General features: G+C 44.9%; 1 protein-coding gene across 8 annotated transcripts in view; it reads left to right on the top strand.

The window, feature by feature from the left end:
- CAMTA1 (calmodulin binding transcription activator 1) overlaps positions 1-17424 on the top strand; it is a 2328268-nt gene that overhangs the window by 1818347 nt on the left and 492497 nt on the right. For all 8 annotated transcript variants that reach the window (XM_063943384.1, XM_063943385.1, XM_063943383.1 and 5 more), the window contains exon 6: positions 9550-9703. In XM_063943384.1, coding sequence (XP_063799454.1) covers positions 9550-9703 — 154 coding nt within the window. The remainder of the gene's footprint in view (positions 1-9549; positions 9704-17424) is intronic.

Here is a 17424-nt window from a genome sequence, read left to right as displayed (position 1 = left end):
GCCGGGAAGGTCACCCAATTTTCGGGAGCCTTCCGTCCATTCCGGGAGAGTAGGCAAGTATGTACTGAGCATGTGTAGGAGCAATCTTATTTTTCTACTGTGTACAGTGATATGGTGGGAGACTTCTGATTAGATCCTATGAGAGACCTGGTTTAAAGCTGTTCCAGCGTCCCTGCACTGCAACCTTTTTGCAGCAAACAACTCACCATCTGGTGAGCTGTATTAAACCCAACTCAGCTCCATCACCTGTGTACATGTAACAGTGAGTACGGCTGTACCTGCTATCTAGCAATAAACCAACACCACTGGTTAAGTAACTGGGCTGTTCATCGTATGAGTCATCCACGGGGGTGTGCCTATATAACTCTGCAATATCATCATATCTTCCCGGTGATTACTGTCTCCAGCACTGGCCGCTGTGGGACTTTGGAGGGGAAAGTATATTTATATGGGGGCAGGGTGTCTGGTATGGTCTCCTTGTGCACCGCACAGCTTGCACTCATTATAGATACACCAATGCTATGGGGCTGCTTGTGTTGTGATAAATAGAGGTACCGCAGTAGGTGTCGGATATCCTCCATGGTACATCCGGGAGATCCTTAATATCTCTGGGTACCCCAAGCAAAATCTGTGTTTTTGGGGCACAGCCTTCAAATATTATTTGATAGGACACCTCCCTTCCCGTGTTTTATGTATGTGCATGTGATAAATCTGGTGCTGTTCGATATGCTATTTCCGCTACTGCGTTCTTCTTACATGTTTCCCATCCATTTGTAATTGTTATCAAGAGCTCTCTATTCTTAGAGGAGACAATAAGTGGCAGGATTGCCACAGCAAATAACACTGCTGATTGCAGAACATATATCTGGTGGCTATGTACCATGCCAGACCTAGCAGCCATTCGCTGGCAGTGTCGCTATACAAATGGCCGTGTGATGGTATGTGCGCTCTTTGTTGCGGCATACTAAGTGCGGACTTGGGGGTATATTTACTAAGGTGCTGGTTTTTAGAAGTGCGGAAGTTGCCCATAGCAACCAGATTCTAGCTATTGGGGGTAATTCCAAGTTGATCGCAGCAGGAATTTTTTTTAGCAGTTGGGCAAAACCATGTGCACTGCAGGGGGGGGCAGATATAACATTTGCAGAAAGAGTTAGATTTGGGTGGGTTATTTTGTTTCTGTGCAGGGTAAATACTGGCTGCTTTATTTTTACACTGCATTTTAGATTGCAGATTGAACTCACCACACCCAAATCTAACTCTCTCTGCACATGTTATATCTGCCCCCCCCTGCAGTGCACATGGTTTTGCCCAACTGCTAAAAAAATTCCTGCTGCGACCAACTTGGAATTACACCCATTATCTTCTAGAAGGTGCAAGATAAATGATAAATAGAATCTGATTGGTTGCAAATTTGCAATGGGCAACATCTCCACTTCTAAAAACCCGCATCTTAGTAAATATACTGTACCCCTCACAATCCATCTCAGGATTCAAAACAGAAACCCATCGGTTTTGCAACAGAAGTCAGAGCATCACGTTTGTTATTATACCTCATGCCATCTCCATGGAAACAAACGGGTCTAAATTATAATTGTTCCAGCCTATTAAAAGGATTTATTCAGTAACAGTAAGCACGGGGCTGGTGTTTACACTAATGACGCCCGCAGATATAATTGTGGCAGATCACTATTTTGGATGAAAAAGGAGGAATTGCCGAATTAACATAAGTGGGTGCTGAGGGATTAGCTGAAAGTAATAATTATCTATCATTTAGGATAAGAATTTGGAGAGAAGAAAAGTCATTTCAGTAATGATGGGTTTGGTTTTACGACTCGCATTGTATCAGGGCCATGAAATAATGTTCCTGATTCAGATGCTGTTGATGGTGTCAACACTTAGCGATTATCAGCAGGCTGTGCATGCGTCGTGGCCGCATCACCAAGGTACATACTTGACGACTTTTTGGCTGCTCTCTCCGGGAGAGAGCAGCCAGGTCGGCTCAGCAGGGGGGCGGGCTCCGACGAGCAGTGCAGAGGAGGGTGGGCCAGAGGCGTGGCAGAGGCGGAACGGGGGCGTGGCGGTGGGACGCATCATGTAAGCCACACCCCCGCTGTGTAATGACACCATTACCGGTATTGTCCAGCAGGGGGCGTGGCTATGATGACGCGATTCAACAAGAATCACGTCATCGCCTGCCCGGACTGCCCACTTTACTCTCTAAGTTGGCGGCTGGGCAGGGGGGGACCCCCAAAATCGGGAGACTTGCCTGCTCTTCCGGGGGGCTGGGGGCTCCCGATTTTCGGGAGCCTCCCAGCCATTCCGGGAGAGTAGGCAAGTATGCCAAAGTACCTTTGCCGTGCCGCTCACGGTGATGAACCAGTCGCAGCCATTTGGGGGAGGTAACGGGTGTGTCTGCAAAACCGCAGGCGTGTCGTGACCGTTTTCAAGGCGTGTCTTGGCGTGCGACTGTGATCTTGTATGCATATGGTGCCAATACGCAGTTGCGATGGCTTTGGTGGGCATCTATGGTCACTTGTGGGCGGCTTCTACACTTGCGTTGCCTCGCAGTTTCGTCACTAAAAAAGCACACTGATGTGTCGGCATTGTGTCGCTGATGCATCTGAATCAGGCCCAATATTCCTGAGGCTTTTCCTCTTTGCGTTTGTACGATGCTACCTGCTTAGGATTCGGCAAACCGCGTACACAGTATTTCTGATAGCCGATAAACCATAGAGTTGCATAGTTCTACCCTAGTAAATATAAATAACCATATTTGTTGTGCATGGTCTTGCTAATGTGACGTTGATGTAGACGTGGGGTTGATGCAGAATGTAGCGTAAGTCAGTTTTACAGAGGGCTCTTGCGTGCTTTCACACTGTGCATGCTCCGAGATGAGCGTGCGCGACTATGGGTGAGTTACACATGCATGCAAATTTTAGCACGGGTGTGTCAAAAGAAATTCTGCATAACCCAGCGCTGTGCGCACGCACATATACACCAAGGATGCAGCTGGGCTGGTGTAAGTGCACGCTGAAAATGGTGACAGCTATAATACAAGCGTGCGGATTGGAGCAGCACAGATGTGTACATATCTGCATACAGGCGAATGTACTGTACACGCTTACATACCTCCCAACATGACCCTCTCCAGGAGGGACAGAATGCTCTGCTCCTGCACTTCCCTCTTCATGTATGATTGCCATCACCTGTGCTGAAACACTTTCTTATTCATTAACCTGTTTAACACAGGTCATAGTTGCCTACCCTCCCTCATTCTGCAGGAGACTCCCTGAAATACCAGCAATCTCCCTCACTCCCTGAATAGTCCTTTAATCTCCCTGATTGCACCTTGGTGGTCATTCCGAGTTGTTCGCTCGTTGCCGATTTTCGCTATATTGCGATTAGTCGCTTAATGCGCATGCGCAAGGTTCACAGGGCGCATGCGCTTAGTTATTTTACACAAAAGTTAGGTATTTTACTCACGGCATAACGAGGAATTTTCATCGTTCTGGTGATCGTACTGTGATTGACGGGGGAGTGTCTGGGCGTGTGTTTGTGACGTCAAACCAGGAACGAAACTGACTGAACTGATCGCAATGTCTGAGTAAGTCTGGAGCTACTCAGAAACTGCTAAGAAATTTCTATTCGCAATTGTGCTAATCTTTCGTTCGTAATTCTGCTAAGATAATATACACTCCCAGAGGGCGGCGGCTTAGTGTGTGCAATGCTGCTAAAAGCAGCTAGAGAATGAACAACTCGGAATGAGGGCCCTTATCCCCATTATGTATCTGTTATATTCTTGGGGGAAAACTGAATCAGAGATACATACATTCAGATGGGATCATCAGTGCCATTTCCCTGCATTAGTTATAAGACACAATGATCCCTATGGCTACATGCATTTTAAATAAGGTTTCTCATGGCCACTTACAGTGTATGGAAACTTTTGTAAAACACAATAGAGAAACAAATCCTGAAAAATATCAGTGTCTTTTCTTCCATAAGTAGATCTTACTAACTTTGGGGGTCATTTACATTTGGGTGTAAGTCATGTTTATGACACGCCTCTCAGATGTAGTAGCACACATCCGCGCTGATAGGTGTTACTTTCAGAATCTCCCTGAAATGCTTTTTCAAAAGTGGGCAAGTATGACACAGGTGCTGGCAATCATAAATTAAGAGAAAAGTCCAGAAGCAGAGCATTGTGTCCCTCCTGGAGAGGGTCATGTTGGGAGGTATGCGCTTAGTTCCATACATGCAATGCAAGTGCAATTTGGGCTGACTTGCCTACAGTTCTGCAACCTCCCCAATTAGCATCAGATTGCCATCGTTAACAAATGGGCAGGAGGTAGAGGGTAGAGGGTCAGGGCGGCTTATTTGAAAGCTTATTTGGCAATTGCACAAATGTGTTCGCTTTATGGGCCTAATTCTGAGTTGATCGCAGCAGCAATTTTGTTAGCAGTTGGGCAAAACCATGTGCACTGCATGGGGGGGGCAGATATAACATGTGCAGAGAGAGTTAGATTTGGGTGGGGTGTATTCAAACTGAAATCTAAATTGCAGTGTAAAAATAAAGCAGCCAGTATTTACCCTGCACAGAAACAAAATAACCCACCCAAATCTAACTCTCTCTGCAAATGTTATATTTGTCCCCCCTGCAGTGCACATGGTTTTGCCCAATTGCTAACAAACTTTGCTGCTGCGATCAACTCAGAATTACCCTCTATGTTTCTTTGTGTACTTCCATCCAGCCAATCAGGTTACACAGAAATACAATTTGAATATTTTACCATTTTTCCCCAACTGGCCTGGCCAGTTAAGCTTTTAGTAAATTATCCATAGGATGTTTCCTTGCACACTGAAAACAACAACAAATGGATGTGTATTCAGTGTCCTCACAATTGGCACCATAAATACTGAAGGGGCATGTCATTTTGGAAAACAGCACAGTTGCATTTTCTATAATTCTTCGCTGTTTGATGCACTTTTGTTACACAAGTTATTTTAGTCAAACTTATTATCAGGGACTTACTGTTACTGTATACTGTAACTGTTTTAAAATGCTAGGGAGGCGCAGTGGAAACAGTTATTAGTTCTTAATTCTTCAAGTGTAAGCTGTTTCCTTTTATACCATGACAGTATTACTGTGCTATAAAGAACTATGAATAGTAGTCTCACTTTCCAATACACCAGGATGCAATGCAACCCAGTCACTCCCACATTTTACTCCCTATTCTTAGTATGATTCTTACAAGCAGGAACCAGTTTATAATACAGGCGTATCAGCTGTGTTATATAGCCACGTTACTGTATTCTGCAGGCATTCTCATCCTCTGTCCTCAAGGCACACTAACAGTCCAGGTTTTAGTGATGTCCATGTTTAAGCACAGGTGACTTCAGTAGTACCTCAGTTAGTTTGATTTAACCATTTATGCCACAGGTTCTCAAACTCGGTCCTCTGGACCCCACACAGTGCATGTTTTGCAGGTAACCCAGCAGGTGCACAGGTGTATTCATTACTCACTGACACATTTTAAAAGTTCCACAGGTGGAGCTAATTATTTCACTTGAGATTCTGTGAGGAGACCTGCAAAACATGCACTGTGTGGGGTCCTGAGGAACGAGTTTGACGACCTATGATCTATGCCACAGGTTCTCAAACTCGGTCCTCAGGACCCCACACAGTGCATGTTTTGCAGGTCTCCTCACAGAATCGCAAGTGAAATAATTAGCTCCACCTGTGGACCTCTTAAAATGTGTCAGTGAGCAATTAATACACCTGTGCACCTGCTGGGTTACCTGCAACACATGCACTGTGTGGGGTCCTGAGGACCGAGTTTGAGAACCTATGATCTATGCTAAAGCCTGGATATCACTAAAACCTGACCTGTAATAGGCCCTACACACTGGCCAATATTCCTCAAAGATATGAACGATCTCGTTCATTATTGAACGAGATACCGTTCATATCTTTGAGTGTGGAGTCACCAGTGATGAACGATGCGCGACCCCGCGCTCGTTTATCGCTGGTGTCCCGTTGGCTATGCATGCAGGCCAATATGGACGATCTTGTTCATATTTGTCTGCACTTCAATCAGTAGCGGATCTTGCCACGGGCAAGCAGGACTTTTGCCCGGGGTGCCGCCTTCCGGAGGGCGCTGGCGCCATCTGGAGGGCGCCGCACCGTGGCAAGATCCGCCACTGCTGCCCGCTGTGTCCCCCGTCCGCCTCCGCTGCCCGCTGCCGTCCCCGTCCGCCTTCTGTGAAGGGAACTAGACGCTATGCATCTAGTTTCCCTTCGTGGAGAGTAACTTTGCTGAGCGGTGCGCGATGACGTCATTGCGCACCGCACAGCAAAGGTCCTCTCCACGAAGGGAACTAGACGCATAGCGTCTAGTTTCCCTTCGTGGAGAGGACCTTTTGCTGTGCGGTGCGCGATGACGTCATCGCGCACCGCTCAGCATTCAAGCGGCGCTAGCAATGTACAGGGGGCGTAACTGACCACGCCCTCTGTATTAGGCCACGTCCCTTTTCCTGCCCGGGGCGCAGAGCGCCCTTGAACCGGCCCTGACTTCAATGGAGCCGGGTGACGGGGGGAGTGAAGACGGCAGATCTATTAATGTGTAGGGCCCTTTAGTGTGCCTTAAGGACAGAGGTTGGGAATGCCTGATATTTATACTGTATACTATAGCAACTGAGAGATCAAAATTAAACATTCTTATTTAATGTAAACCTTCTGAAAGTTATTTACTAAGAGGTTCTTGTCCAGTGCAGTACCTGCTTACATTGGTTCACCTGACACTAGACTGATTATAGCTCATTTACAATTGCTTGCTGTCTGCGTTGTGAATACTAAGGGGGAGATGTCATTGGCGTTTCTATAATGGATGCAATGCGTGCGGTGCACATGGGCCTCTGGGTCCAGGGGGGCCCCACACTGCACCCATTTTAATACTTACCTTTCCAGAGTCCAGCATCGGGCGCTGCAGAAATCGCTGCCAAAATGGTCGCAGAGCATGCGCAGTAGCCAAATTGGTCTCCGGATCATGGTGGGCGCCATGTTTCCGGAGACCTGCGCATGCGCAGTAGACTACGGCACAATGCCGGAGTCTACATCACCGTACAGAGGAGGGGGCCCACCCGGAGGTGCACATGGGCCCCCTTCTCTGTTGAAACGCTCCTGGGAGATGTACTAAACAGTGATAAAAGTGGAGAAGAGAGCCAGTGGAGAAGTTGCCCATAGTAACCAATCAGATGCTCTGTATACTTTTAGAATATGCAAATTATAAATGTTACGTTAACATACCTCCCAACATGACCCTCTCCAGGAGGGACAGAATGCTCTGCTCCTGGACTTCCCTCTTAATTTATGTCACCTGTGCTGAAACACCTTTCTTATCTATTAACCTGTTCAAAACAGGTGCCGGCAATCAAAACATTAAGAGGGAAGTCCAGGAGCAGAGCATTCTGTCCCTCCTTTAGAGGGTCATGTTGGGAGGTATACGTTAATGCTGATTGGTTGCTATGGACAACTTCTCCACTGGCTCACTTCTACACTTTTATCACTGCTTAGTACATCTCCCCCTAATACTGCAGTAGGATGGCAAACTAATTATTGCAAGGTAAAACAGACTCTGCAGGAAAAAGGCCATTCGTGGACCAACTGTTTTCCTGTAGGGATCAGTGATCCGTACCATTTCAGCATTGACTACCTGCCTATGGAACATAGAGACATTTGGATTAAATTGGCTGATTGCAGTGGACCAAGGAGCCTTATAACTGAATAGAAGTCAGTCCTGTGGGAGACATGAGATCTTTGCGCACAACTTTGCACACGTGGGGGCATATGTAATAGGGTCCGAGTTTGCCGGAGGTGCAGGATGCCGGCCAATCTCTAAAAAAAAATGTTAAAGCGGCAATCATTTACAAGGCATGGTTTTGCCTTGTAAATGATTGCCGCTTTAAAAAGATCCAAGATCGGCCAGCATCCCCCAGTGCCTGCTGCTCACTCTGGACCTCTCACACAAAGTATGTGGCCTGACAAGCAGGAAAGTTGGACGGACAAGTAGGATCTCCAGTGTTATTCTGGCCAGTACTTTACATACTGTATAATGAATGATTTACCATTGGTTCTGCCATGCAGGGCTGTTAATAGATACTAGGGGGCATGGCATCATGGGTGCATGGTTATTACACCTCTTTGCCAAAACCCCCACCCCGGTACTCGCCCCCCAGCCCATGCTGCCATCTATCCTTAGGACTCAAAAACAGTGCCTGTTTTGTGAATCTCCTCACAGGAGCAGAGGGGGAATAATTAGTGTCCAAGTAGCCTAATGCAGTATTTTATTTTGATCAAAAATCACCTGCAGTGCTGGTGAGACAGGTTGGGGTCGGGTGACCGCCCGGATCCTGACTGCCGGTAACATGACTACATCCCGGTGAGACCTGGGGAGATAGGTTTGAGAGTCCCTGGTGTGCACATTGCTTACTGTCATTGGCTGCTTTACTATAAGAGTGCAGCAATCACACCATCATGTTTTGCAAATAAGAAGCTTCCTCATGAGTTCTGGGAAGGCCCATTTACAAAGCTTGTCATATAACCGCCTTTCCCCAGGAGTGGCCTCCTGAATAGGATTAGCCTGTTTGTATATTGTTACTAGTTTTATGCAGTTCCATTGTTCAACTCAGACTTTATATTGTGTTTTTTTTGGACTATTGTATTTATTTGATAGCAGCAGTATAATGGTACCCACACACTTGTGCGATACCCCGTGATGCAACATCGCTGGGCATCGCACCTGAACTGCCAAAGGGATTACCATGCGATCATGCAATAGATTGCATGGTAATCACGTGATTGACACGTCACCGCCAAATGGGAGTGGCCTCTGGCCGCTCCCAGCGGGTGCCCATCACACATCGCAGTGCGATATATCTTATGTGGTTTTAAAACCACATGCCATCACACTGCGATGCAAGAGATATTAAGTGCAGCACATAATATCTTGAGACGCGACATTTGAGCGGCGTGCCCGCGCATCGCGTCTCAAGGTACCTAAAATGTGCATACAATCCTTCGATTTCTCTCACAGATGAGGTTGAAATCGAAGGTTAGCACCGATTATCTCACAAGTGTATGGGCGCCATAAGTTGTATGTGTCATGATTATGTCTGCGTGTGCCAGTGAGGTGCTAGAGTTGATTAGAAAAGGACTAGTGATAAAAGCTTACACACTGGCCGCAATGTATAAGTGTCATTACGCAGTACTCTCAGATGCTAGGATCCATGCGTTAGGCCTGCTATCTTTCATGTGGTCTAACCTTCTTACAGGTCTTCAATAATCCGAGTAAAACCGAGTAAAACCGAACCTCGCTCATCACTAAATACTATGGACTTTGACACTGAAGAAAATTGTAGATGTGATTTAAGCTACATTAAAGTAATTTTTGAACCTTTATGTTACTGCTGACCTTTTCTGTTTCAGATGTCGAATCAAGGGCCCAGGAACAATATTACCAAAATAACCTCCCTATTGTCTCTTTGTTACAGAATCCCGATATTGTATTGGTGCACTACTTGAATGTCCCTGCCATAGAGGACTGTGGGAAGCCGTGCGGGCCTATTCTTTGTTCAATCAACACAGACAAGAAAGAGTGGGCGAAATGGACGAAGGAAGAACTTATAGGGCAGCTGAAACCCATGTGTAAGTAATCTACGTCTTCTGCAATACTGTGTGATAATGACAATAGATAAATATAGAACAAACAGAAAAAAATCCTACATTTAGTTTCTTCCTAAATATTTATCACAGGCAAACTTTTTTATTTATTTATTTATTTATGTATGTTTCCCATTCTGTTAACCTAAACACAATGGGTAGAATTCAAATGTTTGAAAAGTCGGTTGAGTGTTTGTTTTTCCTGTCTATTAGATAGGAAAAAAACAGATTCCCAACTGACTTTTCAAACATTTGAATCTCCCCCAAAGTATCCACTTGTATTAGCCGGTTTGTATTATTAACCAAATCTAAAGTATCCCATATTGAAGGATGACACTGTTCATGTCCCTCATTCCTAGCTGAGACTCCAATAATGGCTCTGATTGGCTCATGCTGTTTCAGTCTGACAATAGGATTGGTCGTTCGCTGGTGTAGTTCATGTATCACTAGTTACGAAAACGTTTGTCCTGTACAATGGGATGTAACTAGTAATGCAAAATGCTCTGTGATCTTCTGGCAGCAGATGAGATCTGGGAAAAGTCACTGTCTTTAAATAGATTACTTACTGGGTGGAACACATCTGTTTTGTATAAGTGCTACGGCTGAAACGCAGTGATCTGCAATGCCCAGCACCACTTAATGAAATGTATTGCTGGTTTTGACGTGGTGTTATCTATTATTCTATTTGCATGCTGTTTTATGCTCACAGTATTCCTGTCACAAATCGCTGACTATATCCCCCGTAGTCCTTGTGTGTAAAAGGGCCGTCAAAATCTGTAAGGTGTGTGTGTGTGTGTGTGTGTGTGTGTGTGTGTGTGTGTGTGTATGTGTATATATATATATATATATATATAATATATATATATATATCCCTTTAAACGGGCGGCACTCAGAGACTTGCAACCAATTTGTAAAGTGCAAAAAAAGCCCCACCGGGCTGATTTATTGGTGACGTTTCGGGGTATTACTCCCCTTCCTCAGACTAATAAAATCAGCCCGGTGGGGCTTTTTTTGCACTTTACAAATTGGTTGCAATTCTCTGAGTGCCGCCCGTTTAAAGGGAAATATAGATGGACATTGTGCTACAGGGAGGGCACCGGTCCGGAGCAAGGTGTATGTAAGTCCGGAGTGCCAGGGATCTTTCTGACTTTGATATATATATATATATATATATATATATAATTTGCGAATTTATTAACTTATTATCATGTTCACTGCAATACTCTCCACTGGCTGCATCAGTAGTATGCCTTGTTTTGCACAGGGAATGCTCCAGCGGCTTTCAGTACACAAGCCGACACGGTGAACTGAATTTTAATGCTGATTGCAAAATAACATGCAGAGAAGTATGTCTCCTATACAAAGTACTTTGTAGAACAATGTAACAAAAATCTGGAATAAATTAAATTGCAAGTGAACTTAATCATTGCATTGGAAGCAGGAGGAAAATCCATAGCTTTGTAGCTGTTATTAAATAGCAGCAAACATGGATGAGGCGGCCTTTCTGAGAGCGGAGCAGTTACCCCTGGGGCGACTGACAATAAAGTGTTTTATGCAGAGTTTCTCAACATAGTTCTCATTTATTATCCCCTGGAAAAAGTTTCTGAAGCACTCTATAATATCTGTGCATGTTTATAGAGCACCCTGTAATATCTGTACATATATTTACTATGTACCCCATAATATCTGTGCACGTTTACTAAGTACCCTGTAATATCTGTACATACATATTATTTACTATGTACCCCATAATATCTGTGCATGTTTACTAAGTACCCTGTAATATCTGTACATACATATTTACTATGTACCCCATAATATCTGTGCATGTTTACAAAGTACCGTGTAATATCTGTATCTACATATCATTTACTAAGTATCCTGGAATATCTGTGCATGTTTACTAAGTACCCTGTAATATCTGTGAATGTTTACTAAGTATCCTGTAATATTTACTAAGTACCCTGTAATATCTGCGCATGTTTACTAAGTACCCTGTAATATCTGTATACAGGTTAAGTATCCCATATCCAAATATTCCGAAATACGGAATATTCCAAAATACGGACTTTTTGGAGTGAGAGTGAGATAGTGAAACCTTTGTTTTCTGTGGCTCAATGTACACAAACTTTGTTTAATACACAAAGTTATTAAAAATATTGTATTAAATGACCTTCAGGCTGTGTGTATAAGGTGTATATGAAACATAAATGCATTCTGTGCTTAGACTTGGGTCCCATCACCATGATATCTCATTATGGTGTATAATTATTCCAAAATACGGAAAAATCCGATATCCAAAATACCTCTGGTCCCAAGCATTTTGGATAAGGGATACTCAACCTGTATACATATCATTTACTAAGTATCCTGGAATATCTGCGCATGTTTACTAAGTACCCTGTAATATCTGTATCTACATATCATTTACTAAGTATCCCGGAATATCTGTGCATGTTTACTAAGTACCCTGTAATATCTGTATCTACATATCATTTACTAAGTATCCCGGAATATCTGTGCATGTTTACTAAGTACCCTGTAATACCTGTGCATGTTTACTAAGTACCCTGTAATATCTGTGCATGTTTACTAAGTACCCTGTAATATCTGTGCATGTTTACTAAGTACCCTGTAATATCTGTGCATGTTTACTAAGTACCCTGTAATATCTGTGCATGTTTACTAAGTACCCTGTAATATCTGTACATACATATTATTTACTATGTACCCCATAATATCTGTGCATGTTTACTAAGTACCCTGTAATATCTGTGCATGTTTACTCAGTACCCTATAATACATACCTTCCAACTGTCCCGATTTTGGCGGGACAGTCCCGTTTTTCACGGTCTGTCCCGCTGTCCCACCCGCGGGGCGCAGTGTCCCGAGAGTGGGGGGGGGGGGGGGCAGTTGGGAGATCCCTCCCTGTCACTCGCTGCTCTGAGGAGAGCAGCGATGAATAGATGATGTGCGCATGCGCACAGCGTCTATTCCTGGCAGAGAGGGACAGGGGGCATGGCCAACAGCTCTCACAGCACTGTCCATGCACCCGTAATGATGAAAACGGGGGCGTGGCTTGCGATTGCGGCACTTGCCACGAGGTCACGCCCCTTTCGGTAGGCCACACTCCCTAATTTTCGAGCGCGCCTGCGGTGTGCGCTGATGTCTCTCCTTGGATGCCGGGAAAGTTGGGAGGTACGGGAGATATGTATAATATATGTGCATGTTTACTAAGTAACCTGTAATATTTACTAAATAGTAAATACCCTGTAATATCTGTGCATGTTTACTAAGTACCCTGTAATATCTCTGAATGTTTACTAAATCATTTGCTATTATTATATATTGTAAATATTTACAATAATTAGGTCACAGGTGAAGGAAAGACACATAGGCTTGGTCCTAGTAGGGTGACACAGGTGCCGTGGTGTGACTCTACTCCCTTGGCTTGTCTAGTTTGTAGATTGAACAGTTACGATTTGACTGTTACAGTATTTTATCTAAGTAACTTATTCTGAAGTATTTCCATTGGCTTTATATCTAAAAATAATTGTCATGTGGGTTGGGCCACGCAGCCGCTGCAACCCGGGACGCAGCCGGTAGCTCCCTGCCAGGGCGCAGCAGCTGTGCAGCAGCTTCTGCGGGATGTTGAATTTCCTGAGTTGCCTCAGAAAGAACATCCGCTGCTGGACCTTCTTTACGACAGTGCTTATGTTGGGTCTCCATTTGTGGTCTCTGGAAATTTTTGACCCTAGGAATTTGAAGGAGTCGACCCACGAAACCACGCTGTCGGCTGTTACGAGTGGATGCATGGCATTGGGTTTCCTTCTGAAGTCCACCATCATCTCGACTGTTTTGAAGGGGATTTAGGTCAAGGTTGTTCCTGCCACACCACTGCGTTAGCCGATCCACTTAGCGTCTGTATGCAGATTCGTCTTCGTCCTTGATTAAGCCGATGACGGTGGTGTCGTCTGCAAATTTTATAATTTTTACTGCTTTCCCGGCCGAAGTGCAGTTGTTGGTATATAGAGAGAAGATCCGGGGGGAGAGGACACATCCTTGAGGGGCCCCCATGCTGATCATGCGCCCACTAGACGTGAATGACACGGCTTTCACCACCTGTTTCCTTGCTGTCAGGAAGTCGATAATCCAGAAGCATGTTGTAGTTTGGCTTGTAGGATACTGGGGACGATTGTATTGAATGCCGAACTGATGTCGACAAAAGAGCCCGGTCGGTCTATGTGCTGTAGAATGTAGTGCAGCCCAAGTTAGCTGCGTCCTCAACACTCCTGTTTGCTTGGTATGCGAATTGCAAGGGGTCTAGGTGGGTGTTAATCGCTTCTCTCAGGCGGTTCAGCACCAGCCGTTCAAACACTTTCATTGCCACAGATGTTAGTGCGATCGGCCAGTAGTCATTTAGGTCTTTTGCAGCTGCGCTCTTTGGAACCGGGACGAATGTTGTACATTTAAAGCAGGAGGGAACCTTGCACGTCTCCAGTGAGGTGTTGAAGATCCTGGAGAAGATGGGGGCGAGCTGAATAGCACAGTTCTTTAGGGCAGATGGCGATACTCCGTCCGGGCCTGTGGCTTTCCTAAGTATGATCCGTCTGAACATTCCTTCTACCTCTTTCTGATCCACCCGCAGTGCCTGGGAGAGGAGACCAGGACAGGGGAGTGGGTGGTCAGCTTAGCCTGGGACAGGGGTAGGACTGGGACAGGGGGCAGCACAGAGAAGGGGACGAGTGCCAGGAGTATTATCGATCCTGACCATAATATAGGTGAATTAATATAAAGTATTATGTTACTATGAAAAGCACTCAAACCTCAGTGCAGCATCAGGGAAATACATACAGTATGCTTCCCTACTGTACAGGGTACAAAGAGGCCAGGATCACACCACAGCCAAATAACATGATGCCTCACACCAGATACTGCAAGGTCTGCCAGCTGCAGCTGGGCCATGCACCCGAGACAAACCCCATGGTAACATGCAGAAGGTAAAATCAGCAGGTAGACCTGATAAACACTTTCTAGGGCTCCCCAACACATTAATGTTGTTATACTTTCATCTTTATTATTTATAAATAAGTAAGTAGGGTTAATGTTCCTTTAATCACCTTGCTTTACTGTTTTTTATTGAGACTGTGGTGTAAATATACTTATGGTGCCCATACACTTTAGCAGTGGGTGGAATAGTAGTAATAAAACACAAAACAAAAGTTCAGCACAGAGTATGGAACAAAAAAAGAGGGTAAACATATAGGGATACATTTACTGAGGCGTGGGTTACTAAAAAAGGAGGTGTTATTCAAATTGACCAATCAAATTCTAGCTATCATTTGCTGGAATGTACAAGATAAAATGTTAGCCAGAATCTGATTGGTTGCACTTTTGTAAACTTACATTTTATGGTGCCCATACACTTGTGCAATGCCCCGCGGCGTGACATTGCGGGGCATCGCACCGGCAGTTCAGGTGCGATGAAATCGCACCTGAACTGCCAAAGTGATTACCATGCGATCATGCAATAGATCGCATGGTAATCATGTGATCAGCACATCACCGCCGAGTGGGAGAGGCCCCTCTGGCCGCTCCCGGCGGGCGCCCATCGCAGAGCGATATATCACATGTGGTTTAAAAACCACATGCGATCGCATGTGAGATAATCGGTGCTATCCTTCGATTTTGACCTCATCTGTGAGAGAAATCGAAGGACTGTATGCACATTTTAGGCACCATGAGACACGATGCGCGGGCACACTGCTCGAATGTCGTGTCTCATGATAGTATGTGCTGCACTTAATATTTCTCGCATCGCAGTGCGATCGCATGTGGTTTTTAAACCACATGTGATATATCGCTCTGCCATGTGCGATGGGCGCCCGCCGGGAGCGGCCAGAAGCCTCTCCCACTCGGCGGTGATGTGCTGATCACATGATTACCATGCGATCTATTGCATGATCGCATGGTAATCACTTTGGCAGTTCAGGTGCGATTTCATCGCACCTGAACTGCCGGTGCGATGCCCCGCAATGTCACGCCGCGGGGCATTGCACAAGTGTATGGGCACCATAAAATGTAAGTTTACAAAAGTGCAACCAATCAGATTCTGGCTAACATTTTATCTTGTACATTCCAGCAAATGATAGCTAGAATTTGATTGGTCAATTTGAATAACACCTCCTTTTTTAGTAACCCACACCTCAGTAAATGTATCCCTGTATGTTTACCCTCTTTTTTTTGTTCCATATTCTGTGCTGAACTTTTGTTTTGTGTTTTATTACTACTATTCCACCCACTGCTAAAGTTGTATCTGTAAAGACAAACACCTGGTCATGAATATATGCAGCACACTGCCATCAAAGCCGACCACCAGCCCCCGTCCATATCACACCTGTGGAGACGAGAGGTCCCGGCTGGAGGCTCTACAATTATTTTTCCCCTGCTTTAGATGAAATAGTTTTTGCTGGCCAGATACGTCACCCCTGACAATAGTATTCCAGAGTCACACATGAATCATCTGACAAGTGAAATTCATAATGTGTTAATGTATTCAGACACAGCACATTTATTTTCTTCTGTGACTTCCAAAAGTATTGGTCATAGCCTGCAACCCTATCAATGAGATTTCTGCAGAAACCTTCAGACAAAAATGGATATACTGTATATAGGGCCTTATTCACACCTGAACGCAGTCGCATTCAAAAGGTTCTGCGCACACGGCTACAGTGCACATGCGTGACACTTCACCATGCGATCTCATCCTGGAAGGATGCGATTGCATGGTGATTGACAGGTGACAAGCATCCGGGGGCCGCGACGCAGCACTGGGGGGGGAGGGACAGCAGGAAACGCAGACATGTCATGCCTGTTTTCAGGGCTGCCTGATGATGTCACCTGTAAGTGGAAACATGGCGCAGAAGCACTTGCATCTGCAGCCATGCTGGGTAGGCAAGGGTCTACCTCTATTTGATGCAATCGTAATTGATTTGTGATCATACCGCGGGGTGGAGCCACAAATGATGGGCAGCCTTGCCCTGTGCTGGGTGGCCCCAAACATGCGAGTAGTGTGGTCGCAGATTTTGCTGCGATAGCAAAATCTGTGACCAACTCTTTGTGGGGCAGAACTTCCCTACGTTGCATTACTCTTTTGCATTACACATCCATCTATATAGCACAGTTATCACCTTATTTAGAAAAAAAACACTTTACAAATTCCCACAAAGAACAGAAGCGATTTCACGATAAGCTTTGCTTTACTATATTACCTTTTTGCCCTGTAGCCACACGCGTTAGACTGAACGGTGCACTTCATGCAGGAAATAGCACAATTTCAACTTATAGTTAATTCTTCTGAAAACACAATCAAAACTAAAAAAAAATATAAGTGATATTATGCTGTCTTCTTCACGCCCTCGCTTATGTATGTAGAGTTCCCATGACATTTCTAGTCTATTTCAGTCTTCCCTTCTTGATTATGGCATATCCTCCCGAAATCTTTGTCTGGTCTTAGGTCCTGATTATTTACACAGACTCCCCTGCTGTCTAGCTCGCTGTGACCGTGTGTATGTCCTATTATTCCTGTGTGTGCCGTTCCCCTTTAAGTTCAGCTACCGGTATTGTGCTGGGTTTAGTATTGTGTTGATGAAGACACCATCCACACTTTGACAGTGGAATGGAATTAATTTAGCTGTATACAAGTA

This window comes from Pseudophryne corroboree, chromosome 10, assembly GCF_028390025.1.
Source record: "Pseudophryne corroboree isolate aPseCor3 chromosome 10, aPseCor3.hap2, whole genome shotgun sequence".
NCBI classification, from domain to species: Eukaryota; Metazoa; Chordata; class Amphibia; order Anura; family Myobatrachidae; genus Pseudophryne; species Pseudophryne corroboree.
Note: the sequence above shows the minus strand (reverse complement) of the source record. Positions and strands in the feature narration are given on the sequence as shown.